This window comes from Vidua macroura, chromosome 1 (genome assembly GCF_024509145.1).
Source record: "Vidua macroura isolate BioBank_ID:100142 chromosome 1, ASM2450914v1, whole genome shotgun sequence".
NCBI lineage: Eukaryota > Metazoa > Chordata > Aves > Passeriformes > Viduidae > Vidua > Vidua macroura.
The window spans coordinates 21,077,513-21,104,241 of NC_071571.1; the positions used below are offsets into that span (position 1 = coordinate 21,077,513).

A 26,729-nucleotide genomic window follows, 5' to 3' on the forward strand; every position below is an offset into this window, starting at 1 on the left:
CAGGGGCAGAACAGTTCAAGACAGGAGTTATATATCCCCGTCCTTTTTAATTACTTTTACGAAGAAATTACCAGAGGAGCTTTCTAAAACCACCGTTCCATTTATGTGCCACGTTCAATTGGTTATTTCTGTGGGAAAAGCGGCACGACACTTGCGCCTGCATGGAGCTGTGCTAAAGGCTCTCCTCTGCGCCAGTGCGAGGTGCCCCCTTCAGCTCATTAAAGCTCCGCGTAGCCACGCACTGACAGGGAACCTTTGAGAGCAACAGAGGAATCGCACCTTCTAACGTGTTCTGAACTCTGTGCCCGGCTTTACATCTTTCCTGCGGTTTTATCGTGGCTGAGGTTCTTTGGTTTCTATTTAATAATGGCCATGCCGAGCAACCAAATAACAATCTGAGGGAAGTTTACATTTTTTCAATGCACTTCAGTTTCCTAAAAAAGATTTTCAAGTATCAGGCTCTTCAGTTCAAACCCTTGTAAATTATGGAAGTCGAGAGAAATTCAACTCGAAAGCACCAGCCCACGCTCCGGCATCTCCTCCCGTGAACACGACCGCCCCACGGCAGCCATCGGTAGCTGCCGGGTAGTCACGGGGTGTCCAGCTTAGCCGGCGTTTGTCGCAGATTCACCGGCGGAGCCTCCCGCCGCTCGGTTTCCGCAGGCGCGGCCGGGGGCGCAGCTCCGCCGGGCACCGCGGCGCGGGCAGCCCTGCCCCGGCGGCGGCCGCGCGCCGCCAGAGGGCGCCCGAGCGCGCCTCCCCCGGGGGGCGAGCGGGGCCGAGCCTCCCGCGCCGCCCCCCGCCCGCGCACGGCGGCAGCCGGACCGCACCTCTGCGCTCCGATCCGCACCTCTGCGCTCCGATCCGCACCGCACCTCTGCGCTCCGATCCGCACCTCTGCGCTCCGCTCCGCACCGCACCTCTGCGCTCCGCTCCGCATCGCACGGCCGCCGCACAGCTGCGCTCCGCTGCGCCAGCGGGAGCCGGCCGCGGAGGCGGCGAGGATGCTGCCCCTCAGCCGCCGGCGGCCCCGCCGCTGGCAGCACCCGCTGCTCCTCCTGTCAGCGCTGCTCTGGGCGCCGGCGCTGGTGGCTTTCAACCTGGACGAAGAGAAGCTGACGGTGTACAGCGGGCCCCCGGGCAGCTACTTCGGGTACTCGGTGGACTTCTACATCCCCGACCCCAGCACGTGAGTGCCGCCGCCGGTGGTGGCGGGGCCGGGCCGGCCCCGGCCCGGGGAACGCTTTGGGAAGGCGGTGGGCGAACGGCGGCGTCGCGCCCGCGGGGTGACAGCGCCCATCGCCCGCCTGTCCCGATCGCCCCGGTGACCTCCCGGTGTGTTTCGCAGGGTCAGTGTCCTGGTGGGAGCTCCCAAAGCCAACACCACGCAGCCAGACATCGTGGAAGGAGGAGCGGTGTATTACTGCGCCTGGCCCGCAGCCCGGTGCAGGCAGATCCCCTTCGACAACACCAGTAAGTGCGCGGCTGTCCCGCGGCGCAGCGCTGTGTGTGTCGCGCCGCCGTGCCGGGTCCCTCTCGGCTCCTCCGCGATCCCTCTACTTGGGTCGCTTTGATCCGAGGATCTGCACTCGGATAGAAATCCCGCTCCTGGGAGTCTGAATGCATGTGCTCTGGCAGGGAAGGGTTTAATGGTCCCCAGAGAAATAACAGGATTGTGACCTCCACGATCAGTCGTTCATCTAAATAGATGCCTTTTTTCCTTCTTCTTCTCTGCTGAAAGGTATTTGTGGCAGATGCCTGCTTTTGAAAATACTTTTGCACGTTCAGAAAGTAAAGCCCCAAAAGCCTTGTCTCACACTTCTCTGAACCATGGAAATAACCCGATTTCTAGTGTTTGCTGTTATTTTCAACGAGGGGATTTCTGGCTGCATCTGAAGCTACATGCAAACCGATTTAGGCACAATGTGCATAGATTATATCCACTTCCAAAATCCCAAGACAGATGTTTCTTATTTAATTAGAGGGAACACAAGCTTTAAACAATTCAAGCTGTTTATGTTTTCTGTTGTCTCTTTATAGGTTTTGAAAATAATTTAAACCTAGTGTTTGCAGAGACTTTAAAACTGATGCCTTTATTTAAGCAGACTTTGACAGTTTGACCGTTAAGCGAAAGTTATTATTCTTTAGGTTATATTTAACCTTAATATTTGTTTATTGAAATGTGAACACAATACATTTTTTTTTTCTGAAAGAAGAAGTTAAATTAGAAGAGCTCACTTAACTGTAGCAAATAAGCAGTGCAGTTCTTTACTCCTCCCAACTCCAGCCACCCACATCTTATTACTGTGTTAGTGTCTAGGAATACTGTTCAGGATGACTGTTCCATCATGCTGAGCATTCTTCAAAACAGAGTACATGGTAGTTCACGTGTGTGTGTTTGGTTACTAGGGCAGGTAAACTATGTACAGCATCTGGTTAAATATATAAATGGAAATGTATATAGATAGTATGCATACATTATTTTAATTGTGATATGTCCTGAGTGTACATATTTAAAATAAAACCAGGAAATAGAGGAAATATTCATGTATTTTCCATCTTATGGTTAGACACTTCATGTAACAAAAGCGGAATGTATTATCTGTACAAAGTAATTTCAAGTTAGAATAAAAAACTTACAGACCAAATGAAAATTCCATCACATTTTTGAAGGGGAGTTTTGAAAAATTTATGAAAATTTAGTGATGAAACCTAGAAGTACATCTGACTTTCCTGTGGGAAAACTTGGAACAGCTCCATACTCTTTGCAGATATGTCCTTTTGCAGATACTTTTGCAGGTATTTTGAATAAAGGCACAGACAAACTGGGAAGTACATCAGTAAGGCTTTGGACTGCATCACACAACTATTCAGTTTGGAGTCTCCAAAGGGTGGTTCATTCAGTCTTTCTGAGTTGGTTGTGTCCTCTAGATAGAGTCCTGACTTGCAGACAGCTGAAGTTAAGCCAGAGAGCAGCTGTGGTGTAGGCGGAGATGCACTGTCCCTGCTGGAGGGGTGGCAGCATAGGCAGGTTTAGCAGTGCTGTCCCTGGCTCTCTAGTTCCAGTCCCAAGGGCAGGAAATGTGTCATTTTGCACAATTCAGCAATGTCCTGGAAACAAGGACCCCAGGCAGGTTTGTATGGCTTGTACCACACCCTATTCTTCACTGCCAGCAACAGAAAGGCCATCTCCAATATGCTTTAGATGACTCCTTTTGCTGATTTCTGGATGTGTATTGCATGTCAATTTTTTTCTCTTCCAAACCCATCATATACATTATTATCTTTTCCACTATTCCCCCAAGCAGACTAGTCCACATGAGCTCTGTCCTAGGTGAAACTATTTCAAACAGTCTGTCACACAAAGTTTCCTTTGAAGCCTTTAGCTATGTTATACCTACTTTGATAGACTTAGATAGTCCTTGGTAAATATGTAGAGTGTTTTCAGTTCATGGTTTCTCTACCGGCATCTTGTACTCATTATGCCTTCTCCTACAATGTCACTCAGAAATGTTGCTATTCCCATTTTTAGTATTTGTTCTAATAAACAGAGAGAAGTCAGTCTGAATTGTCAAAGATCACACAAAAAGTTGATGATGATACTGGTAACTGACTCGGGAGCTTTTTCTTCTTCTTCCAGTGCCTTTACCACAAGATTATTCTTTCTTCCAAATCAGAAACACTCAAAAGTTGTTAGGAGACAAGAAGTTCAGTTGTAGCAGCTTTAATATTGAAGATTAATGTTTCATGCCTTGTAGGAGATCTTTAAAAGTCTTGGAAAGCTTTGGGAATGTTTTCTGAAACAAAACAGAAGAACTACAGAGGCTGCTTCAGAGCTGGAAAATTTCATTTTGATGCATTTTTATGTAAAGCTTCAATTTTTCAATACTTTCTTATTGGCTCTAACTAAATAATATCTCTTTCAGTTAGATTAGCTAAGCAAAGCACAATAAAAAAACTACTGAATAATTTGGAGCATTCTTAATTAAGTTCAGAAGTATCAACTTAATGGAACTGGAAAGAGCTAGAAAGAAAGGCAGTGTGAACCAACAAGTGGATAAAGAATTTGCTAAATTGCCATTTTTCAGCCTCAAAAGTTCAATGGGGAGGACCTCTAAATTCTAACGAATTTGCAAAGTCAAGCAGACTCACATATACTATACCCAAAGTTCAATATGTGAAATTGCTTCAGGTCACAGAAACTGTAATTTTCACTATCATGTAAAAATTCAAGAGATGAACAATGCCAAGAGGTTGAAAGACTGTGGCTTAAATTATGTATGAGCATGAGAACTCATGTCTTCTACCTCTGAGGACTGGATGCACAAATGAAGCTCAGCTATGTTGCATTCAATGCAAGTTCTGTTTTGCCCTTGAGGAGGGAACATACAGTGTGTGCACTGGTACTTTTACTGCCACAAACAAGTATCTTAAGTGGACTTCTAATTGGTAAGACTTGTATGTAACTGCGCAGATTATTTCTGTTTCCACAAAAATAGTACACCTAATTTCAGGTGAGATTCCTTTGTTTGCAAATGCTTTCGTGTTATTTGTATTAATACTGTTACTGTCTCAGTCCTACTAAATGAAAACAGTGAAGACACTGACTAGTATTGTGTGGTGGCTTTAAGTCAAGATTCTGGAAATTTTCAGATATCATGGTGTGAAGTTACTTTGTACTAATTTATAATTATCATGTGTTTTACAGTTACTGAGGTATTTAATGAATGGCAAGATATGCCTTGTTAACAAAAAAGGAACAAAATCCCTCTCCACCAACATTTAAGGCTTATTAAGAGGCAATGATGAACATGAACAGGCTCATGAATCAGGAAAGGGAAAGAAGAAAAAAGTAATCTGTTGAATTTCTAAACTCTTTACTGGCTTAGACAGAGGGGGCATTTGTTCAAGAAGTGATATGAGGGAACTAAGTAACTGACAGACACCTTAGTTAAGAACTTAGTCTTGCTTAGGTTAATTTTATGATGTTCAGTGGTGAGATAGGATGATTTCTGGTTCTGTAAAGGCTGTTTGGGTCAAGGGATTTGTTTGTTTGTTTATTTAGTTATGTGAGTAATATATTTTTATTTTTAAAATAACTGAAGTGTTATTAAAAAAAAATGTCATTCTATATCCTGAGCATAGGGAGCACATGAGTGCCAGGCCTAACTGAATCTGACATTCTGACACTGGTGGGAGACAACTGCAGTGTTGTCCAGTGGATCAGGGATATGACACTGCAAGGGATGCACCCACTCACTGGCAAGGTGCAGGTAACCTCCCTCTTACCACACAGACTGTGGCACTCAGTATTAATCTTTATTTTTTGGATCATGCAAGTTTCAAATGACAAAAGAAAAGTCTTTATGGTTTATGAAGCCCTGTTACTCTTTTTTATTTTTCCTCAGAGGCTAAGATCAGATGAAGAAGTAGACACTGTATTCCCAGCGAAAGATACAAAAACAGTTTAAAAGATGCATGATTACTGTTAAGTGCCATGTTCAACCTGTCAAACACAGACTGGGCTCCTTACTACTAGCAGTGATACTCAACTACAAGACTACTGCTGAAATCTTCTCTGTGGCACTGTGTGTGTGTTAGAATGCCCAAGATGGTCTGAGTGCTATAGGCAGCTCCATAACCTGCGTTAATGTGGAAATGGATGTGGGCTAATCTACCCTGCTGAGAAGATGGCTTAATTGGAGTTAATAGAGGTGCAGGAGTATCTGCAGCCCATTCCAAAAAGCACATCACCTAACTGAAATTGCTGTAGAGGAAAGTTGTCCCAGATGGTTACTAATTTCTCAGGCCTCCTATCTCTGTTTTTCTTGGTAGCTAACCTAGAGATTTCCAAAGCAACGAGGTTATTTACTTGTAATAATTAATCCTGTTGATGAAATGGCATTCCTGACAAGCAACAGAGGGGCAAAGGAGGGAAGGAGGATGAAATTTTGTCATGTAGCATTTGAGCTGGCTCATCCATAAGCAAGTCATGTAACCGGACATTCCCATACGGGCTGGCCAGTGATATGGCCTGCAGCCAAGAAGGGGCTTTAGCAGGAACTCTCTGTGTTTCCTGCTGTTGATAAAGAACTGACTCTGCAGTCCCGTGTTTGCACTTCTTTAAAGCTCCCTAAATCTGTGTGCCAGGGTCAAGGCTCTGGGAAGAAGCTCAAAGCACTGCCCCTGAGAGCACAATGGGTGCTTTAACCTGCTCCATTGCAGCAGGGAACTGAGATAAAGTATAATGGAAGGGCTTTTAGTATCCCCTTACTCCAGGAAATATAGATTGAAGGGCAGTCACTCTTCTCCCTTGTTTCCCTACTTTGTGAAGTTGTCCGGTTGCATTGCAAGGTAACGCTGTGATACTCTGAAACTCAATGAGAGGACAAGGAAACAAGCATTGGCATCATATTAAAGGCTTGTGGTCTGTCTTTCCTCTCTTGCCTACACAAAGCTAACTTATTTTCGTTTTTTTCTGTATGAAATGGGTTTACAATGACTATTTTTGCCTTAACACTGAGGTAGTATTACCAAGTCCTTCTTTCAACTGTGTGCTCTTCCATTCAGCTGCCAGGAGAGGTAGCAGGAGAGCAATACCAAGAAAACTTTCTCCTTTCTTGATTAACTAAGCAGCTTCTGAACCATTCAAAGCATCTTGCAGCCAGAAGCAGACTTAAATACCCCCTAAAATGCACTATTGCATTTGAAATCTGGTTAAAAGCTAATAGTTCAGATTCTGGAAACTCATTATTGAGGTCACTTTTAGTTATAATACTTTATAGGCTGCATCAAGTTCTTATATTTTAAATTAGGTCCTGAAAGCAGAATTTCAGATACCCCTTCCCTTAAATTTCCAGAACACACTGAGGTGTTTTCTTTGCTATCAGTTAACTCTACCAGTTTTACTAAAATAGGTTATATTTTTCTAAACTAGCTGGAAAAAAATCTGAACAGCCTCTGAAGAGGAGCAGGGAAGGGGGATGTAAATCAGTTCTGACTGAGCGCGCAGTTGATAAAAAACATGAGCTAATCTGGCCAGCAGTTGAGTTGATTGTAACAGTACCTAGGTACTATATAAGGAGAAGATGTATTGTGGGACTTGAGAGCTATAGTTACATGAAAAAATCATTAGCTTTGGAGCTAGTAAGATTCTGGGGAAAACTTAGAATCCTGTTATAAAATAGAATTTGCATCTCAAAAGAAATTGCTGAAAGAGAACTTTGTTGTACTTCTAAATGTTGACACATTTTAGTACAGTATGCCAGTAAGACCTTATCTGGAACTTCATGGTTCACTCGTTGCATTCTGATTTATAATAGACTCTCCTGAGTTTCTTTGGTAAGTCTCAGCCCTATCTAAAGAAAGGAGAAAATACTCTTAGCTATGTTAGTTCAAGCCCTGAGGTCTTAATTTGGTTTTGATCAGATTATATTTAGGGAGAAAAAATCCTACTGGGTTTGATGGTTTCTTTTTGTTTTTTTTGATTCATGGAATATCCAAGTAAAGCTCTCTAGATACAATCTATTAAATTAAAATGACTCATATGAATAGCAGCTAAGCTGCAGTAAAAACCAGATATAAAATAGATAGCTGCAGAACCAGATAAATCTAAATATAGAAGCAACTCTTCTCATCATGACACTGTTTTGCATATCCTTACTCTTCCTCAACACTTCGGAGTCCCTTTTTCCCCAGCATTAATTAAAAGCTATTGTTTGGCTTCATTCCCTAGATCATACCTAGTGTTCAGCTTTGCATTTGAATTCAGTCTGTCTGGTGAGGGTCTAATATCAATGACACTGTGAAAGTTACTAAGTTACCTTTGCTTTGTAATGGTCTCTCTCTCATCATTGGTCTCTTATGGTAGTGATTTGATGGTAGGATTGTCAATATTCCCTTGTTTCCCTCATTTCTAGAATATGGGAGCCAGGACCCTTCCTTTTCCCTCTTCCCTTCTGTAAGCCAGAACACTAATGATGCAGCAGAGCTGCTTTCAGAGTTAACTGAGGTTGCTCAGAGCCTTTTGTAGCCAGCTTCTGAAATCACCCCAGAGGGGGAGAGCCACAGTCTCTCTGGTGTATCTCTTCCAGTGCTTAAGATTTATTAAGAAATTCCCTTGCTGCAACTTGTGTCTTGTTGCCCCTTTTCCTTTTGCTGCATACTTCAAATGGGAGTTTGGCACTCTCTCCTCTCTACCTATTGAACACTGGATGAAGCACAAATAGATCATCCTTTGCTTTCTCTTCTTTGGGCCAAACACCTGCAAATAGTGATGTCTCAAAAGTGTACACAACATTCCAAGTGTTATCTCCATGTCAGGGGTATTCACATTCCTTTACCTGTATAAATTTTTAGAGATATTTGTTTGTATTGAGTATTTTTAAATTATGAAAGATGCTGCATTTTTTACTTAAAGTTTTCAAGAACTGATTGAATCACACTAAGTAATTAACCAGTGTTTGCCCATACATCTCTTATGCAGGTATTAATTAGCATAAAAAATTTTGGTAAGGGAAATGTTTGATCCATGCCTATTAAGCTTTTTATGATGTGCTGACTTAGTGACTGAGAGGAGACCAATTCCCATAGAAAGCACCAAATTAATGTGTGTAAACGTTGAATTTGCACTAACACCTGCTCTAGACTCAGGCTTTAATTCCTACAAGTGAATCTGTGCTGTTGCTCTTAACATAGGTTTGCTTTTTGCTGTATGAACTCAAATTTTTTCTATTTGTCCAATTACTGTTTTGGCAAAGTAAGGGACTTTTTTTTTTCCATTTGGTAGCCCCTAGGTATCTCAACTAAAAAACTGGGTGAAGGAATACCGGTTTTCATAATCATGTTTCTGTACCTCCAGAGCTGCTTCTGAAGCTGGATTGTAGGGCAGTACCATGTATAGGAGTCACGGCTCCTGCAGTAGAAAATAAGGTGCTTTGGGTTTGCTGAAATGCAATTTAAGGATGTCTTCATATCTAAATTTATATTTATAAATCTCTCTCTGCTCTTTGCATACTCCTGGTTGTCTGGGCCTTAGTCTGCAGTACAGTCTTAGGCAGTATCATTATGAGTGACTCCAGAGCTGCGTCTCAAGCCAAATTTGTGAGTCATCCAGACTGTTGACCGTCTGGAACAGCTCCTGGGCTGGCTCTGAAGCAATCCAGCTGGTACTCAGGCACTCCTTGGACCTCTCCATGGACTGGCTCAGGCGTTGTGTGCCCAGCCCAGCTGCTAGCTCGTACTCTTGCTGTCCTTGCACTAGTGTCATGTATCATGATACAAGATAGCCTGAACTCCTTCCTAAAAGGGGCCAGACATTCTCCTCCAGAAAAGAAGATAATATGTGAATGCAACTTGAAGTCTCACCAAGTTTTTGCTCCTCACAAAAATACAGCTGTGGGTAAGGTACAGTATAGACTCAGCCTGTGGGCCTCAGATGCCCATAAATAATAAGGAGAGATATTTTCCTGTCGTGTAATGGTTTGTCAGGATACAGACATGCTACTTTTTGAAATGCTTAGATAATGCTGCTTTGAGGAATATACAGATTTTTTTTTTTTTAACTGGGTGAATGAATAGTCTTTATCCAAGTCTAATCTAAGATGGTCATCCATGGCTATTTACAGTTGGTTTTATTTAAAAAAGGTACTTTAGGTACTTTTAGGACATGATTCTTCTGACCTTCTCAGAGTTTTGCTTTAGGAGGAAAAGAACTGACTTAGGTCATGTCCTCACGTGTAAGTGGGTGACTAGCTCAGAAGTGGATAATTGCAGCAAGGCACAATAATGACAGCTTGTGTGTATTCAGACCAGTTAGTTGTGTATGTTGCTTCATTTTGCTAAAGTTACATGGAAAGCAGTAAATATTTTATAGCATTCTGAAATACTGATTTGTTGTTACATACAAAAGACTAAACTGTATTTTAAGGCACAACCTCAGTAACTGGGAATATGACTCCACAGCTCTAACAAGGATGCTGAACAAAACTGATTAGAAAATTTCTATCAAAAGATATTTATCTAGGGGAAAAAAAAACCCTATTTGTTAATTTGTGTTTTTGTGGTATTTTTCAAATTGCTTTATAATGAAAATCCCATGCCACATGATGAAGGATTCCTACTACACCATATGCCACTAAATGAAGTGAGATTGTGCATGTGTGTATGTACAGTTCTTGCAGATTTACTGGTAAATTCAGCTGTGGTTTGATAAATCCTGCAAATGGTTGTCCAAGTTTTAAAATTTAATTTCTTTTCAAATGTTGATATACTTTGCCAATAGACAGATATGTTGTTTTGATTGAAAATGTAAGCTCCTTTTAAGTTAGAATACTGACCACGATTATCCTCAGAGCCAGGCTAGCACTGGCAGCTGTGAGCTGGCCATGGCTGATTTTCAAGCTTCAAATGTTTGTTTGTATCAAGACCCCATCCATCTGTGGACATTGATCATATTCAGATCTGCTGGAGCATTAAAAAAAGAAAAAAGAAACCTTTAAAGTCTGAAAGGGTCTGACTTCACTGGAAAAAATAAATGAAAGTAGTGCTGCCAACAGCTAGGTAGGAGCTGGCAGCGCCTACCATGCGGTGTGTCAAATACACTGTCTCTCACATCCACACAAGCTTAGGCCTAACTTCAATTAAATGTATTTTTAAAATTAATGTTTTAGAGTATTTTTAAATTCCTGAATTTTTAAGAGCTAAATATTCCTGAAATTTACCTCTCTAAGCATGAACTTCCACAGTAGCTGCTGTAATTGGCGCAGCACAGAAGCAAATACTTGCATGAAGGAAGATGTTTCCTTAGAGACTTTCAAACTTTAAAATATTCATTCCCATTCAACTTTCCTTCATGTTTATTAGGATAAAATACAGAGATAGAGTACCCTTGTTCTCCAAGTATGATGCATTTTTCATTCTAATTCAGTCTATAACATTTATGAGGTTACCATAAGCTGAAGTCAGTGGTGAGCTAACATCCTAAAAAACATTCAGGTATCTCCTGTATTCCTGCTGGGCAAATCCCAAGGAGTGTTGACTTTTGAAAATGGTGGCTGTATTTTTTCTCAGTTATTTAAAAAGTATGTAAATCCTTAGAATATGATCTGACACTACTTTTTTTTAACATTCCAAGGTATACAGTATGTGGTTTTATTTTCACTTAGACTTAGAGTGACTAAAAAGGATTGATTCTTCTGAAATCCCTCCTGACAGGAACCAGAAACAAACATAAGGGAATGCAGATACAAGGGGGTAGGAGTAATGTCCTGCTTATGTATAAATTGAAAAGTTCATTAGGAATGACTGGTAAGGGAAGAGCATAGCTCATGAACATATGGGAAATCAGTTTACTTCAGAGAACTGAGGGTGAAGGGAAGGGATGTCTGCTTTTTATTAAAACCTGAAATGCATTATAATTGGCCTGAGTCTTTGCCCAGATGGCTTCTCTTATGCTGACATCTGCAAGAGTGTATATAAAGCAACATTAGGAAGCTGTCTCTTGTGACAGTGTGTACACATGTAATTCTGTTAAAAACTAAGTCCTTTGCTATCTGTAGTGTTGGTCTTTGAATAAGCATGCTGAGAAATGTCATTTGTTTGACAAAATCTAATTATGGAACATGCTTTTTACATGGAAAGTTTCTACCACATCTGAGAAAACTTTTTAGGGCTTTTCACCTATTTTTGTAGATTTTTGTTAATTCTTCATCTTCTTCATCACAAATTCCAAGTAAAGTTGGTTTTTTTTTTTTTTTTTTTTTGTTTTTTTTTTTTTTTTTTGGTTTGTTTTTGGTTTTGGTTTTGGTTTTTTTGGGTGTTTTTGTTTGTTTTTTTTTTTCCAGGGGAAACACAGCATTTCTTATTCCAGTCCTGTGTATTCTTTTCTAAAGCTTAAGTGTTATTATTTTGAATTTTCATGTATGAATTTAAGCTGGTTTCTGCTGACCAGTGAAAAGGTTAAATGATAATAAAAATGGGTTGGATGACAAGTGGATGCAATGTAACATATCCATTAATCTGTTCACTTGTGTTATCAATAAGCTGTCAACATAGTGCTTCTTTCTTTATCAGACAACAGGAAAATTAAAGTCAATGGCACCAGGGAACCTATTGAATTTAAGACAAATCAGTGGTTTGGGGCAACAGTCAAAGCTCATAAAGAGAAAGTTGTGGTAAGTCTTATGCATTTGATATTCATTTGGAAATAATGTTTCTTTTTCTCAAATGTATATGTTTAATAGCTTTCTATGTGTACATTATGAAAATAACTCTTTGATTATGCATGATTTATAAAACAGAGTATGTATATATTTCAAAAAACAAAAGCAACCTATAAAACCAGGTTGAACTGATCAAGTGAAGATCAGTAGACTGATTCTGCTGCTGTGTGAAAACAGCAGAATGTCATATTGTTGTGGAAGTGAATGATATTTTTTAACGGATAATGGACATATTTCAGAGATACACAGGAACTGATAGTTGTCTGCTATAAAATGTTTGGTATTATGAAGATATCTCTGGATTGTTAAATACAGAATGTAGTGAAATTGCATGAATTTGAATTTAATGAAATGTTTTGAAAGCCAAGAACCTCTGTTGATGTTCAGTTAGGAAAACACTTATCTCTTGTGTCACATGTACATTGTTTTGAAGAGCTATGTGATAGTCATGGTGAAACAGCTGCAAAAAAAGCTGATAAAAACAGCTGATAAAAAAGCTCCAAATTAAGATGGCTATCAAAATGCAGTATGTGTTCTCCAGTTTCACTGAATGTTTTACCTATATTGATAGAGGCCCAGCAGTGGGCAGGTGTTTTTACTGCCTAGTAAAGTGCTGGTGATGCTGCTTATACACAAACCTTTTATATTTCAATTGCATTAAGGTTTACATGAAAAACAGCACTGAAGTAATTGTGATAAGAATAATTGGTTTGGTCATTAGTTTTACTAGTTTTTGCAATTACCAAACAAAAATTTACCTTGGGACTTGATTAAAACTTCCAATTACTACTTAAAAAAGTAGTCATAAGGGAGGAAGTATTGAAAGGAAATGTTTTCCATTTATATTGAATGTCTTGTAGTTAATATACAGAAAGATTTTGAAATGAAACTGGTAGCGAGTAAAACATCACCCTATTCTGTTACAGAGCTAAGTAAACATAAAAATTCTAAAAATTTCTAAAAATAGATGAACATTTTCATTTTCTGTACTCTACTAAACAATTCACAAATTGAAATAAAATACTTCTTTACCACCATTTGTGAAATCTTAATCAAGTGATTAGAAAAACTCATCTCCAACAGATGTGCTGACCAAACTTCATTTATTTGGGGTAGCTCTTCTTAGGTATAGTCAACACTTTTCAGGCAAAAAAATTGGACAGCAAAGCTTTTTCTGTTAAGCTTTGTAGGCTAAGAGAAAATGTCATCAAACTGTCAGGAACTTGTTTTTCAAGCTACAGATTTAATAGTAAACTGCATTAAGTCAATGTTTATGATTATATTGTTCTTGTTTCAATCCGTTTGGCTTGATGTCAGATGTACCTAAAATCACCCCCCTGGGACACATACTCCTCTTTGCTGCACTCTGGTTTTGCTCTCTGTTTCAATATGCAAGGTTTCCTAGGCAGGGGTGTGTGAAGTGTCCCTGTTCCTTAAGGCATTGCTCCACAAGCTCTGGCTGGTGGTAAGCTCTGAGTAGCACTGTGGTTCATACAGCTGGTACTGATTGCAGAATGAAGGCAAATACAATATTATAAATAGTGGCAATACCTTGCCAGAGGTAGACAGGTTTGTAACTGAAAGAGTAGGACAAGACAGGACATGAATGAAGGATTTATTTGTGTCTTAGAGAGGCAGGGTTGCAGGGAGAGGTAGTGTCCTCATGCTCTCAGGCAATGAAAAGTTTTAGGGCACAGGGAACTGTGAGGAATGACTTGCAGACCTGAGAGCTTATTGTTCTTATTTTTCTAATTACCTGGATTACCTTCAAAAAAGATAATGCTTCTCTCTACACAAGTTGTGTATCTTTTGTCTTTGTCATGTTTGTAACACCACTGCTGTAACATGGAAGATTAAATATCTAGCCAAAACTTCCTTAGCAAAAACCTATTCACTCAGCCTTTTGAATGACTTGTAAGTGTATCCTGTCTATGAAGATTTGAACCAGGGGGTTATAAGGGGTTATTACCAGGCAGACACTCCGATGATTGTGATTGACCATATGACAACAACCTGGCAAATCTCCTGCTAAGTGGAGTCAGTTCTGCTGCTATGCCCATTATCTTAGGACATACCAGGACAGAACTGGGATTGCCTTCAGCCACACATATGTGATATGCATCTTAAATTATGGGATCAGCTCCTGTGCAATGAGCAGTAATAAAGCAAACATATTACTTGTGAAGCAGGCCTAGGGGGTATTTGTAACATGGCTTAAATGTGACTTGTAGTCCCTGACAGATTTCATTTGCCAAGGGCTATAAGTGAAACATCAGTGTGCTTTTCAAGTTATAATGAAATTACATGAAGCAGTGATCCTGCATTTTCTTCTGTCAATGTCTAGTTATCATTGCTATGTGAACGATACAGTACCAGAGAGAATCTTTGTACACAGCCTATTAAAAACTACATTTGCCAGTTGCAAGAGTGTATGAAAGTATGTGTGTTTTCTGTTTTGTGTTTCTGTTTTTATAGGCTTGTGCTCCTTTGTATCATTGGAGAACCCTTAAAGACAGCCCTGAGAAGGACCCTGTTGGCACCTGCTATGTAGCAATTCAGAACTTCAGTGCCTATGCTGAATATTCACCTTGTCGTAACAGTAAGTATTAATATGAACAGTCTTGTGTTGAAGGAATTGATTTTGCACTGAATGTTTTTATTCTTTCAGTCTTCACACCATTGAGTCTTGACTGAATGAAGGTTACTATATGATGTTATTGCATTGAATGAGGGTGTAAAGAAAAATAACATTAAACTATTGGATGCTTTATTGTATAATTAATTGAAAGAGGAGAAAATAAGTAAATTAAGTGTGTGCAGTTATAGTAATGAGCTATAATTGGTTCCATTTTTGTGGCTTTAAAACATAGCAAACAGATCTAGATAAGAACCAGACAGCATATTAAACCAATTATTCATACTTACGCTGAATCTAAATGTCTCATCACAAGGTCATGATTTGAAGATCAGACGCTGCATAGAAACACACAAGCCTGTATCATCGCTCAGGCCAATATCATCCACAAGAGCTCAATTGTGAAGAACTTTCAGCATGGAAGAAAGCCATGCACATTAACACTGCTGTTCCACACTCTTTTCTGTGCTGTTCTGAGGATGTGGTAGCCATCTCTGGGCCTTGCTTCTTGGGGAATAGGGGAATATACCATATGTATATTTTGAACCAGGTTCAGCTACCTAGAAGTCTGCAGAAAATACTACATATTAGGTTATTATTAGTCATTCATCTTGTTCAGCATTCTATGCCTACTGTAGTAGGGCTTTAAGCAGAGTTCTGTTGTGTCTTCCTTTTAAATCCTTGTCTCTGCATGGACAGGCACATAAAGAAGCTGAATCTGTAAGAAATGGTGACCTTAAGATCTGGTTTATGTACTTACTGATATCTCACTCGGGCTTTGGCAAAGGCTTATGTCATTTGAAGAGAGAGTTCAAGTGGCCATTCCTACTCTCAGTGTCGCAATCCTGCAGTCTTCTGGCACTCTGGCACACATAGTATTGCCATAAGATGCAGGCCAACACACTTTACACAATTATATAAGGATCTGGAGAATAGAAATAGAAGTAGTAGAAGCAGGAAAGTTGTTTTTCCATGTACCCATCCTGACCCTTACACTGTGTGAAGGTTTTTTGAGAACACCGTGGTAAACACTTATTTTTGCATTTATGTCAGATCAGACTGTGATGAGTATTCTACAATCTTGTTGAGATTTTTACTTTTTATCTCCAGCTAAATTAAAACTGAATCCTTGATAGTTGTTTCAGGAATCCTTTCTTGGCAGTGGGAGGAGAAAGTCCCAGGTAGCAGGTTGTATTTTTCAAAATGTTCACAAGGGACTGCATGATCAGGGTCTTTTAGAAGGTCTTGATTTGCTCTGCCTCTTCTAAAAAAGAATACATATTTTCACTTATATTGGCAGTATTACACTTCATAGCATTACAGCTCTAGAAGTATCTATGTTATCTTCCACATGCACTGTAAAATCAATAAAATGCTTTTACCTTCATAATTGCAGGCAATGCAGATCCTGAAGGACAAGGCTTTTGTCAAGCAGGTTTCAGCTTAGATTTTTACAAGGTGAGATTCTGCTTCTGAAGTATTTTGACCAAGTGTCATTATGATATATCTGCAGTGTTGAAGTACTGTCTCAGTGATCATGAGTTTATCTCCATGCTGCTGGATATGGAAAGTTTTGTGAAGTTGTTGCAAGTTCTTTCCTCCTTTTCAAGCTTCAGACTTTGTTGTTTCATTAATAAAAAGAAATACTCAATCAGGACCTGCTTATCTCTTTGCAGCATTCCACTTTGTCTCAGTCTATCTTAACAGATAATTAGGCAAAAACTTCTATGTGCTTCTATCTCAGTCTGTCCCACTTAAAATGCTTTACTTGACTTTCAGGAAGCAGTGCAGCAGGCACCAACTAGTTTTAAAAAGTTAAAATAGCTTATATAAGGATGCTTTTGGTGGCAGACTAGTCATTGAGTAAAACCATTCTCATGTGGGGATGAAAGTACTTAAGGGAGAGAACTAGATTTTCTTAAATGCCAAGGGGGTCCAGTAACAATGTTGTGGGAGAAAGGATAAACCTTGCATGATTGTTTTTATCTGGGGCATTATTTACAGCACCAAGGCTTCAGGTAACTTTGACCATTGCCACTCTTTTGAGCGTTCTGCAACTGCATTGTATCATTCTCTCTAAAACATTACTGTTGTTTCATTGAATTTGAGCACCCTCTTTTCTCTTAGCTTTGTTTTGTTACGAATAAGCAGCAATTTTTGAAATGTTAGTGGTAAAATAAATGGCTTTCATTCAAGTGCGGATGCATAGGGTGATTTTAATTTTTTTTTAACTGTGGATTTTCCTGCACATCCCTGCACCTACATCCTTTCCTTGAACATGGCTATTCTCCTTTATCATGATTCTGATGTTATTTTGGTCATTTTAATTGCTTTTTTTCCCATGCATGCTTAATTTTGCTGTCTTCTTTTGTTGTGTAATTTAATTTAATTCTGCTTTTTGTAGAATGGAGACCTGATAGTAGGCGGGCCCGGTAGTTTTTATTGGCAAGGTATGTTCATCTGGCTGGTTAACTGGACCTAAGAAGCTAAACAGAAAGTATCATTGTTCTAGATTTCCACTGTTCTGTTGGTTTAAGATAACAAGTCTCTGATTTTATTTTCAGCAAATGTAAATCAAAAGAATTGCTTAACAAGCAACTGAGCACAAAAATAAGCCATGAAAATCCAGGTTGTGGATTGTATAGGAAGTTAAACAAATGCAAATAACTGTTTTTATGTTGGTATTTTAGTATATTTGTAATTTAATAAGTTGGATTTTCCCCTAGAAATACTGCAGGTTTAAAAATTGCTAATATTTTTAGAGCAAATTTACTATTTTAAAAATGTTTGTTAGTGTTAATTTTTGAACACAACCTTTTATAGATATATACACGGATTTTAATTTCATTTGTGGCATCACTGTAGGTTCCAAGATGTAGTTTCTTGTGTAGATGAACCCTGAAGTTTTTTCTGTAAAGGATGAAGAGGTTATTTTTGTTTTAACCTGTTCTTACATGTATGATGTAGCTGATTCCCAGCCTCTACCTACCAGCTTGCCCACTGTCAGCCTCTTTGATGTGTGTTTTTGCATTTTTTTTAAAGAAGATTTAATTTATTGTGATTATAGGAAATTCATAGCTTTGAATTCTCCATTGAGAAGTTGCTTTCATTGGTCTACTACATTTGTACAGTGCAGTGACTTTAGTTTGAATTAGTGGATTGAAATGGGTCTGAAGGTGTTTTTGTAATGGTTCAATAGGGATTCAGTGCCTTGATTTAATGATATATGTTTACTCTTGAGACTTCCAGGGTAATAATGGAGAAAGCTTGAGAGAAGTTATCTACTCTTTGCATCTGTGCAGTACTAGCGTCCTTTCTGCTCTGTTCTGGTGCTCTCCTAGCCCTGTTTTATAGAATCTGGCCCTCTCTTAGGTCCCTTTCATTTATGAAGCTGTTTGAATCCAGGTCAGATAATCACTGCAAGTGTTGCGGACATCATTGCAAATTATTCCTTCAAGGACATTCTGAGAAAACTGGCACAAGAGAAGCAAACAGGAGTGGCACCACCCTCATATGATGACAATTACATGGGTAAGCTGAGTTCTATATGAGTTAGCAATACATTCTAAAAGGCTGAGTCTTACATAAATATGAAAACAAGCCTTGCATTACTATTGTCCCTGTTGTGAGAGGATTTGAACATGCTTTGCCTTAAGCACAACAGCAAATCAGTAGTTTGCTGGTTACTTCATCAAGATTACTAAACATTCTTAAAATTATGCACAGCAGCAAGGTTTGAAGGTTGAGATCTTAAATGGCTTGTTAGGGTTCTTATTATTTGATCTTAACTAATTAAGCAGAAATACAAAATTTTCCCATTTATGTATTTTTTCATTGCAGGATGATGGATTGAACTTAATGCAATCAAAGACAATTTCAATTTTTATTTGATAAATTCAAATTCAGTTCTGTGGTATTTTGTACAGTACTGCACTTATCCAAGTTAGTCTCACTGATATTTAAAATATACAATTGAAGTAAGCAATAACGAAAGTCAATTTGAAGATACTATATAATTAATAGAAGAAAAGGCTCCTTATGTACTTACTAGTACTGATCTCTAAGAATGTTCTTATATGTCTTTGCATGTAAGGCAGGTTTTTCTTCACACAGTTATAGAAAAGATTCAGTGGCATTTGAAGGCATGTCCTTGCATTGTTCCCCATAGATTTGAAATTAACATCCCTGATGCAAGCCAGAAGTCTTTCTTTACTGTGACAGTAGTAACTATCTCACAGGTTTACTAAAGTTCCAGGAGGTGCATCTTTGGAAATCTGTTCTCCATATAAAGCTCAGCCAGGACATTCACACATTACAGTACAATAATAAAGACCTGAATTGTGTCAATAGCTATTAGGGCAAAACACCATAGTACTTGGGATTTTTTTTTTTTTCAGATGAATTAGTAAGTAGTATTGATTTAGAAGCTCATTTTTGGAGAAGAGGAATCAATTTCTTATACATTCAAACCTACCGTTAATTTAGTCATAGTAGTGTGATAAAAAATTTTCCTTTTCTCCACGCAGTTTTAGTATACTAATGTTAGAAAACTTGCATTCAGCAGATGCACTGAACATACAGATCTGATGGTCCTTGCATAATTTTTGAAAGAAATTGTTTATCAATGGTTTATCATTTGTTTATTGAATTGAAAGAATTGTTTCTTGGGTTGTTTTTTTTAAATTTATCTTTAAACAGGTTACTCAGTGGCTGCTGGGGAATTTACTGGGGATTCTGAACAAGGTAGGCACCTGTGTACTTGAATGAAAACCATATGGCCATGCACTTACTAAATTCCTTGTTTTGGGTCTCTACAGGGGAACATACCTATTATACATTTGAAACACTGGTGAGATTTAAGCTATCTATACTCAGTGTTCTCAGAGACAATTATTTCCTCAGAGACAGTATAACAGAATTAAAGTAACACAAAACTTTGAATTCCTAATTCTTGTTCCATCAATACACAGCTGTCAGGTAGCAAGCTGAATTGTACCAAGAACTTTATTATACTGTGCTATGCTAAGCAGTGCTAAACAGAAAGAGATCCATGGGTGGATGTACTCAAAAGTCAGAGTGTAATGTTCTCTGCAAGTAAATGAACCAAATGAATGGTATAGTCTTATGAAATAATGGTTTGAAGCGATTTACAGGTCTTTCAGATACAGATCGCAAATCAAAATCCTAAGGGATTTGACATATATATCAAGGAACTTTTAAGTGGTGTGGGATACGTGTTGCATGCACAACTCAGATTGCTAAACCAGTTCACTGTTGATCATTTATCTTTTCAGAGCTGGTTGCTGGAGTCCCAAGGGGAGCACAGAACTTTGGCTATGTATGTACTGGACCTTCATTTTATAATTTTTATAGTGAGAAGACAATTAAGGTGTTTGTAAGGTTAAATACTACATTATATTTTCTGTCTCTTTCATACAAAACTTTCAAATCAGGGGAAACTGCCACTGACTTTCACCCTCAGGCTTATCTGGCTGGGTTGAAATGCCTTTACTGGTTTGGGTTTTGAATGGTAAGCACTTTGTCCCTTCTGAAGTCTATTTTCACTGGGCAATCACAATTGCAATTACATGCTCTGAGTCTGACTAGTATCCCTATACTCACCGAGTGGTATCAGACCTAAGCTTACCCATAGGTTAGCATATTTTTGTGCAGTGCTGTGTCCACAGTGCAGAGGAGTCCAAGTTCAGATTATTCATACCCATTGTTTACTTTCAGTGCTGTAAGTGTATACATTGAAATCCAGATGCAAAGGTCATGATATGCAGTTAGAAGTGAAGGGAGAAAACAATACACATTTGTGAATACAGCTGTTAACTTGTGAACAAAAAGTTCTACAAGTAACCTGACTGGGAAAAGAGTTCACAGCCACAGACACATTCTCTAGTTTTGTGGACCCCAAATTCCTTGTGTCTCTGGGACTTGTTTGTAGAGTTTTTAGGAAAAAGGTGTGTATGTGTATATATATATATTCATATATCTGTGTATACTTCTCTATGTTTTAAGTTCATGTTTTCATGCCTAGTCACTGATTAGTTGATAGTCTGTGATTTGCTGGTGTTCAGTATCCAGCAAGGAAGGAAAATACTTTTCCCTAATTTTTTTTATGGGGAACCTGAGGGTCATGAAATCTTAGCCATTTGTTCAAGATCATATAGGATACCTGTGGTGAGACAGAAGAAGAACTGCCTTTTCTTGGACCATGTTTTAGTGTGTCAAATTCTTTTGCAGTGATGTCATGCTGTAGCATCTCCATGTGTGCTTGAAACTTTCCTTATTCTTCTGTTGCCAGGTCTCAATTATTAATTCTTCTGACTTGACCTTTATCCAGAACTTCACTGGTGAGCAGGTAATGTCAAGCAACTATGTGATGAAATATTGTGTCTCTAGCACATCTGGTTTCTTTAATATAGTTTCAAGAATACATAATTTTTTTTTTGTAATAATGACCATGAAAACAAAGATGATTATCAGTAAAAAACTTTACATTTTATATCAAATATGAAAGCCTATCTGTTATTTTTTATTTTCAGATGGCGTCCTATTTTGGGTACACAGTTGCAGTATCTGATGTTAACAATGATGGGTAGGTCACCAAATACATTCAGCTCCACTGAACATTAATAGAAGCAATGACTGATATTTGTTAAGGAATGTAGGTTTTCAGGTGCTTCATACCTCAAAATGCTTCTCTTGGCTTCTCTGCTTCTCTAATTTTAATTTTTCACATAGACTTTGTGCAGTCACAGTGGCATGAGTAGTTTGGGTGAGTTTATCTTCCTGAATATTTATTAAAGCAGTGTGTCAGAGGATTGTCCAGAGTCCTAGGAAAGAGATCCAGGTAGAAAAACAGTGAATAAACAGCACAATCTACCATGGGGAAGAGATAGGTGAAAGTCAGAAGTTCATTCTCCTATTCTCACATACAGGAAAATTTTCTCATCCATCGCTTCAATTCTCAATGTTAAAAACCTTCTAATGTCATCAGCTCTTCTTTCCTCATTCCAGCACCTGCTGGTTGGCCATCCATTTTTATCATCCTGAGGACCAGCAATTGTCTGCATCCCATAGTTGTTACAGCAGGCATTGTGTGTGTCGGAGGGATAGTGATGCTCCGCTCCCAGGGTCACGATACTTCACGATACTTGGGGATCCCTAAGATACTTGAGGGTTTCAGGCTCTGTTGAACAAAACTCTTGTTAACTTTCAAGTCATGTAAAGTCTGATTAAATATTTTAGAAGAAGAGAACTTTAGTAAGAGAATATTTTAGTAGCTATCTAGCAAGGAGATAAAGATCCCTGAAACTCAGAGGCTTGGAAGTCTGCACAAAGATGAGCCAGGATGATATTTAGAGATGTAGTGTACTCTTGCTTATTGCAAAATGACTCAGATGTGTCTACATCATATTTTTTTCTTGTGATCATTTCTTATTAAGTGCTTAAGCATAGTGCATGAAATAATTCTTCTGGGCTAAGTAATTTCTTCTCATCACTGACTAGTGACCCTTTAAAGACTGAGTTTTACAAGAGAAGAGAAAAGTAACAAGGTGGTAAAGTGTTATTGCAGTTACAAAAAAAAAAAAAAAAAGCCAGCAATAACAAAACAGAAGCTTCAGCAGTTTCCATGGTGGCTTCATAGTACTCAAATCTTTCCAAGTTTCTGAGATAAAATTTTGTGATAGTGTCACAGCTTTTGAAAATTCTGGTTTTTATGGTATACAGAATCAGAAATAATTTAGTCCTCCTGATGTATTACAATTGTGAAAGGGTGGAGGAACATTCATCTAGGGTGCAACAGACATTCGTTAGACTTTCAGGGGACTTATTATTTAACATCTCACTGAACCAAACTATTTCCTGTGCAGGTTATTTCCTGTTAACCCTAGGGTTACTTGGCAGGTCTTATATTTTCTGTGTACCTCTAAAACCTCAGTTTATGTCAATAATATAATCAAACTGCTGTTGAGGCCTGTGTGGTCTCCCAGACTATATCTTAAAAGAAATCTAAAGACTCTTCCTGAGATCCAAACATCCCACAGAAAACAAAACACAAAAAGCTCTACTTGATAAACATGTCTGATTAGATATGTAGTCTGCCTTTTCTGGTTTGCACATACAATCAATAGAAATATTTATCTGAAAGGAAGAGTAAAAGAGGGGAAAAAAGCAAAAGGGAAATTAACACTTCAAATTCACTTAAGCATTTTATTCAGCTAAAGATGAGGAGTTAGTGGTGGCCTCATGAGTACAAGAAACCCAATTAAGTTATTTGCTGAAAAAAATAATACAAGATTATTAGGAATGGTGCTTTGCTGTAATAAGACTCATTATACAGCTCCAAGATTAGGCTCAACTTAGGAAAAAAATTTCTGTAGATCTGGCCCAGCAGTTCTGTGGGTATCTCAAAGTGACTCATGCAGTTTTATCTGCACCACATCAGGATTGTAGGCAGAATAGGGAAATTAAGGATACTGTTTGAACTATCCCTTGAAATCGAAATTGCCCATTGCTAATAATGAGAAATCCACAATGAAACTTAATAAATCAAGTTTTGCCATCAACTTACAGGCTACATTCCTAGTAAAGGGAGAAAAAGAGAGTACTTTCAATTTAGGCTGAATCAGTCCAATAAAAATAGTGAAATAAACTGTTTACTGTTTTTTTTATTTGGCCTGTATCAAAGCTTTCCACAGTTATACTTTGACCTCTTGACATTTCCCATATTCCTGCTTTTTATTACTCTGCAGGATACAAAGGAATGGCACACAGTCTCAGCAGGTGGTCAGCTTTGTGCTTTTTAAAGTTTGGTTGTTTTTTTTAATCAGAAGGGAAGTAATACTGGCTGATCACTTTTCTGTTTTGGAGCAAAAATTAATATATAATTTATGTTAACTCTAACATCTTAGTGCAATCATGAAATCTAATGAATAGTTATTAAATTCTATATTATTGAGTTATTCTATTATTGAATTCCAGTTCAAAATACCACTGCACACTGAGCTGCATTTCATGGTCTAATATTACTGTCCAGGGGCTTTTGCTTTTATTTACTCATATGGCTTTTTGAAAGTAATCACATCAAACTGAATTTGACTCAGAACTCTCAATTTTGTAAATACAAACTCCGCCAATTTAAAAGGCCAATTGAAATGGCCAAAGGCAACATCCTCTTTCCCCAGCAAAATGCATAATACTAAGTGCATAGGCACTTAGAACCCAACAAGTACACACACCCCCTGTACCCCCTTGACTGCTTGCTATCTAAATAATTAAGTTGTAGAAGCTGGGAGGTAGAACTGAGTATAAAGTATGGTAAGCAGCAATTGTTTGCTTATTTTACCCACTTGAAGAGGAGCCAGAAGAAAGTAAATGAGGATTAGAGAGAGTTGGGTAGCTGATAAATCCTTCCTTTCTAGCTATAGAACACTGCTGTGACAGCACAAAAACCCCAAACTCTAATCCCAAACTTCTAATTCTAATTGCCTAAAGGAGAGTTCCCTCTTGCAGAGGACTTGCTGAAGCAGTGTGCTTTGACCTACAAAGCTCAGCTCTGAATGAGAAGGGGGTAAATTTAAGAGGGTGAGGAAAGGAAGGCCTTGGTGAGGGCAATACATATGAATACCTGGAGGGGAGACAAACCAAGTGCTGTGGGTGTTCCAGGTGTCTCTGCTGCCATAAGCAGTTGAGAAATAGGTCAGTGTATTAGATGTCTGCCTTCCTTCCACCTGTCCCTCAGTACATCAGAAGATGAGCCATCTTAGCTACCAGATTCTGGTCCCTTCTCCCTGGACTGTTCATGCATTTTATACAGTCATTGTCATTTATTTTAGCAAAGTTGAAATTTTACCAGAAAAATAACACAGTACTGTGAACTTCTAGCTGGGATGCTGTGCTCCCTGTTCAACAAGCTCTAGCTCCTGTCTGCTTGCTTTCTGTGCCACCTGGTGAATCTTGTGTTCAGGGTTAGGCTTCTTCTTAGAGAGTTTCAGTACACAATAGATAGTCTGTGACTCTCTTGTCACCATTTTAGGCACTCTAGATCTTGCTCTATGGACCAGGGTTTTAAAGGTATCTGAGTATCTATCTATTTTACATCAGTGTACTGGGAGCTTTCTGACTCTTAACGATTTGGTTCTTTTTCACCTCTAAAAAAAAATCTTCCTTTAGTCTTAAAATAGCTCATTTGTAAAATGTTCAAGGGAGCCAAGCTCATCTTTTATTTCATGGCTTCTACAGCACTTAACTCTATGGGGTCCCAGTGTACTGGGAATATCTGGAGTGTGAGGCACTGAAATAGTAATTGATGATAGTGCTACTGTGTAATGCTTTTAGTACATGGCATATGTAAAATAACTTATTTTTAAAAGAGCATTCATGATTTCTTTTTGTTGTTGCTATTGTTTCCTGGCAACCATTTCAGCTGATATTCTGTCCCAACCACAAACATCTTCCATTAGTAGAGAAAGACTTTTAATGTTTAGTGTGAAAGGAAAATCCTACCTTTGATGTCAAGTCAGCATCTGCTTCCTTCCTTTTCAGTTATTTATGCCATAGGGAAAAATCTAACATAAAAGATAGGATAGCTGTACCAAACTGAACTGACATTTGGAATTGCACTTACCTTTATGGAAAGATACTGTAAAACTTAGTAGAAAAATAATGTTCCTAGAAGTATTTTGTCACAACTTATATAATGTGTAAGTCCTACAATGAAATTATTTTTTTTCTAGATGAAATATTCTGTGCTAAATTCTATGGTGTGCATCTTAGAATCATAGTGTACATCTGTGGTAAAATAATAGCTGAGCTACTGCTGAATCATACGGGGTTTCTTCTAGCAGGATAAGGAAAAGCATTGTAGTCCAATTTTGCTATTTAGTTTGCTAATAGATAAAGTCTCATATTGGAAATATGATGAATTGAGAATAGAAAGTTCCCTGTGAGTTTTACAAAGTTTGAAAAAGTTTTCACATTAGAGCAAGAGAATATGTTTTCCAAATTAAATATTCTGGGATCAAGTAGTCCAAGTAATAGTTATTTGCAGTAACAGACTTCCTTAATACAGATGACCAATGTCCACTGAATATAATGCAAATTATTTTATTATATGGCCTTGAGTAACTTTCAGCAATTAATCTGATACTATCATTTCATATCTCAGAATAATCCATTAAGAATACTTCTGCTTTTTATGAGTCTGTCAATCACACTTGTTTTTATTCATGAAAGGATCTTTTTATTCCCTCTAAATAAATGTTGGTAACATGTTTTGAAACATGACTACTTAGAACAACAACATGCAAAATATGCTTTGTCTGTGTTCTTTTACTGATTCTTCTTGGAGTAGTATAATGGACAGAAGGATTTTTTCCTCTAAGCTTCTTATTTTTATTATTTGATTATGTCCTTTCTCTTTAATGCTCAGTACAGAAAATTATATGAGCACTGCAACTACTTGTGTACCTAATATCGAACAGAAGTGTTTTCAGAAATAGAGCTGTTCTTTTACTGATTCTTCTTGGAGTAGTATAATGGACAGAAGGATTTTTTCCTCTAAGCTTCTTATTTTTATTATTTGATTATGTCCTTTCTCTTTAATGCTCAGTACAGAAAATTATATGAGCACTGCAACTACTTGTGTACCTAATATCGAACAGAAGTGTTTTCAGAAATAGAGCTTTGGCTTTGTCTCCCACTTTCTATTAGAAGAAGTGGTGAGGCATTCTCTATTAATTGATGCTCTACTTGTGTTTCATGTATGTTACTCAAAAATCTGTTGTAAAGTGGCAGGGTTTTTTTCTTTTAGTCACTTACTGATGTATAATTTGCAAAAACTAGATTTAATACTAAAATTT

At 38.3% G+C, this 26,729-nt stretch overlaps 1 protein-coding gene across 1 annotated transcript in view; it reads left to right on the top strand.

Moving 5' to 3' along the window:
- The first annotated feature begins 1,004 nt into the window (after window positions 1-1,004).
- Window positions 1,005-26,729, top strand: part of ITGA8 (integrin subunit alpha 8) — a 111,007-nt gene continuing 85,282 nt past the window's right edge. Inside the window, exons 1-11 of the mRNA XM_053988978.1 lie at window positions 1,005-1,189; window positions 1,349-1,473; window positions 12,073-12,173; window positions 14,697-14,820; window positions 16,253-16,314; window positions 17,261-17,306; window positions 18,262-18,387; window positions 19,555-19,599; window positions 20,151-20,194; window positions 21,167-21,223; window positions 21,408-21,460. Coding sequence (XP_053844953.1) covers window positions 1,005-1,189; window positions 1,349-1,473; window positions 12,073-12,173; window positions 14,697-14,820; window positions 16,253-16,314; window positions 17,261-17,306; window positions 18,262-18,387; window positions 19,555-19,599; window positions 20,151-20,194; window positions 21,167-21,223; window positions 21,408-21,460 — 968 coding nt within the window. The remainder of the gene's footprint in view (window positions 1,190-1,348; window positions 1,474-12,072; window positions 12,174-14,696; window positions 14,821-16,252; window positions 16,315-17,260; window positions 17,307-18,261; window positions 18,388-19,554; window positions 19,600-20,150; window positions 20,195-21,166; window positions 21,224-21,407; window positions 21,461-26,729) is intronic.